At 40.0% G+C, this 3,378-nt stretch overlaps 1 protein-coding gene across 1 annotated transcript; it reads left to right on the top strand.

Moving 5' to 3' along the window:
- The first annotated feature begins 610 nt into the window (after positions 1 to 610).
- On the top strand, positions 611 to 2,770 carry LOC149153764 ((R)-mandelonitrile lyase-like). The gene is made up of 4 exons (XM_089443912.1): positions 611 to 770; positions 876 to 1,529; positions 1,782 to 2,616; positions 2,731 to 2,770. Exons 1-4 carry the CDS (start codon positions 662 to 664, stop codon positions 2,768 to 2,770), a joined length of 1,638 nt encoding a protein of 545 aa, XP_089300038.1. The 5' UTR covers positions 611 to 661.
- The last annotated feature ends 608 nt before the right edge of the window (positions 2,771 to 3,378 follow it).

Here is a 3,378-nt window from a genome sequence, read left to right as displayed (position 1 = left end):
ATCATTATCCCTTTCATAGGAGAAAGAAAGATTTGCATAAAAGAGTGAAATGATTTTTTCTTTTAAAATCAGACTCACATCATTTATGTTTTATAAGGAACTTATGTCCGCCAAAATTCACCTAATTCCTTTTCTAACTCCGTCATGCATATTTCTCTTATTCGAATAGAATCCAAAACAGTTTGTATAAATTTGTTGCACGATTAGCATTTCACTGTAAAACTTATGTCCCTGAAAACTCAGCTAATTCCTTTTCTACACACTTTGTCATGCATATTTCTCTTATTCCACATACGTGGCTTTACCGTTGGAGGTTTTTCTGTTAGAGTCGTTGGAGTGGGTCCCGTTTCACTGGAGTGGTTTTTCTGTTAGAGTCGTTGGAGAGGGTCCCGTTTTGTGGGTAAATGTCAGAGACATATATCCACACGTGCACTAATAGTTACCGTTTTGATTTCATGGACTGTGTGGATTGATTTCTATGTGCTGGATTTGATTCATCTCTAGATCAATACTTCGGCTCAGCCGTTAGCGTGTGATAATTATTTTCTAGATATATGCATGGACAATCCAAAAGCAAGCGCTTATAAATAGCTTCAGAAACACACCGAAATCCAACCACATCTCCAGAAAGGGTGAACGAGTTGAATCCCTGGTAAGAAAAATGACGATGATAAGGGTTGTAAATATTCGTGCATGGCTTTTGCTTCTGCTCGTCATGCTAATGATGTTGAGCAGCTTATCCTCTTCTCAGGCAGCCACAACACCCTCGGGTATGAACATGGGATGATATTGGATTACGTGTCTTTATATAGTTGATGTTATGATATGATAGAATTAATGGTTTCTTGTTTGTTTTGTTTTGTTGGGCTTTGCAGGTTTTCCGTTTGCGTTTATGACTATAGATGCGGAGAAAGCAGCTGCAAGAAAATATGATTACATTGTAGTTGGAGGAGGAACGGCCGGCTGCCCCTTGGCCGCAACGCTGTCTACCAAGTATTCAGTTTTGGTAGTGGAGAGGGGAGGATCTCCTTATGGAGTTCCCGACATCGAGAACGCCGATGCTTTTGGAAAGCCATTGGTTGAGACCGACAATTACACTTCCATAGCGCAGACGTTTATTTCAGAGGATGGAGTGAGTAATGTGAGAGCGAGAGTTCTGGGAGGCGGAACTGCTATCAATGCGGGCTTCTACAGTAGGGCGGGCTCCGAATATGTTCGTAATGTGGGATGGGACGAGGGACTTGTAGAGGAGTCGTATGAATGGGTGGAGAAGCAGAATGCCTTCAAACCGTATCAACTGTCGCCTTGGTCGTTGGCTATCAGAGATGGCCTCCTGGAAGCAGGGGTTCTTCCATACAATGGATATACGTTGGATCATTTGGATGGAACCAAGATCAGCGCCTCCACCTTCGACAACAAAGGCAAAAGACACACAGCAGCAGATCTTCTCAGGTCAGCCAATCCCGACAATATCGTAGTCCTTCTCAATGCTACCGTCAGCAGGATTCTGTTCAATTCTCAGGCAGAAGGTATAAATTCATTTAAACACAGGAAATTGTTTCTACGTTTTATATTTCTCATTTAAACACAGGAAATTGTTTGTACGTTTTATATAGGAAATTGGTTTTCCGTTTTATATTTATCCAACGCAGAACTGACGTTTCACAACGTTCCTTCCTAACATATTTACGTCATTTTCAAATTATTTATAATCGATATTGGAATGATAGTTTTATATCCACATCTATAAATATAGATTGAGAATGAATTGGATCATGCAGAAATGAAGGATGGCTCCTCTCGGAAGCCGAGGGCCAGTGGAGTTGAATTCATGGACCGCCATGGTCGGTCTTATCAAGCTTTTCTGAATGAATCATCAAGCTCCAGCGAGGTAATCCTTACTGCAGGAGCCTTAGGCAGCCCCCAGCTGCTCCTCTTGAGCGGAATTGGCCCATCCGAACATCTAAAAGAATTCAATATTCCTCTAGTTCTAGATGCGCCCATGGTAGGCCAAAGGGTTCAGGACAACCCGCGTGCATCCGTAAACTGGCTATCTCACCAATTCTACACCATACAAGCAGTGGGTATCCTTAAAGCCTCTCAAAATTACATCGAGTCCTTGAGCACCTTCGTCAATGGCACCCTATCCTTCAACAAAAACAACGTTTATAGAGAAGTCATTTTTGAGAAGCTGGCATTTCCGTTATCCAGAGGACAGCTTCGGCTACGTAGCACGGATCCTCGAGACAATCCGTCTGTTCGATACAACTACTATTCTGACCCTCTGGACCTCCAGAGATGCATGCAGGGCGTGAGGGTCATAGACAAACTCCTCAACTCACCGTCTCTGCATAGATTTAATGCTAATTCCACTCATGACTTCAACTTCACTGGGCAGCCGTTACCAAAGAACATGTCGGATGATGCAGCCGTGGCTCAGATCTGCCGCGATACGCTGAACACAATTTGGCATTTCCATGGAGGATGTGAAGTTGGCTATGTGGTTAACCAGAAATATCAGGTCAACGGAGTTGAGGGTCTCAGGATTGTGGATGCCTCAACATTCACAAACGGCCCTGGAACCAACCCACAAGCCACCACTATGATGCTTGGCAGGTAAGAACAATAACATTCCTAATATTTCAGTTGGGCTTCTATTGCTCTTTTGTAGCTATGCCATATATAGATGAATGGGCAACCTAAATTTTTGATTGTTGTGCGTGCATGCAGGTACGTAGGAGTGAAGATTCTTCAAGGCTGGACTGAATGAAGACAAAACAAATGTTAGTGTAGGTATTCCCTTTTATCGTTTCGGTTAATAAAGAGGCTCCAGAGTCGTCCCCCGTCTTGCTTCACCTAAAGCAACAGCTGGTGATTTCATTTTTTTTAATAAAGATTCTCCACATATTCTCACTTGGTTAGTTAGGGTATTAAATTCATTTTAATACAGTCAATGTATTATTCTCAATTGAGATCACATAACATAGGGCTCAGGACAGGCGCTCTCTTAGAATTATGTGCTTGTGAGAGCCCATAATTGTAAATGCTAGTTTTCTGGATTTCTTCTATGTTATAAATCATTTTTCATATAAATTGTAATTATTTTTAAATACATAATTTATGTTTTATACAAAATTTTCTCTTTTGAAATTATGGGGTTGTGAGAGCCAAATCATTATGAATGTTATTGTTTTTATTTTAGGCTAAATTCATTTTTATATAAAATATAATCATTTTTAAATTTCTAATTTATGTGTTTTATATAAATATAATGATCTTTAAATATAAACTTTATATTTTGTTACGTATTTAATGATTTTAATAAACAATAATTTAATTTAGCTAACCAATTCCTTTTTTGTTGGTCTTATTCTAAAA

The sequence above is a fragment of the Pinus tabuliformis genome, chromosome 9, assembly GCF_031772625.1.
Source record: "Pinus tabuliformis cultivar Carrire ecotype Pingquan chromosome 9, CPIR1, whole genome shotgun sequence".
NCBI classification, from domain to species: Eukaryota; Viridiplantae; Streptophyta; class Pinopsida; order Pinales; family Pinaceae; genus Pinus; species Pinus tabuliformis.
The sequence above is the reverse complement of the archived record's forward strand: the minus strand, read 5'-3'. Positions and strand labels throughout refer to the sequence as shown.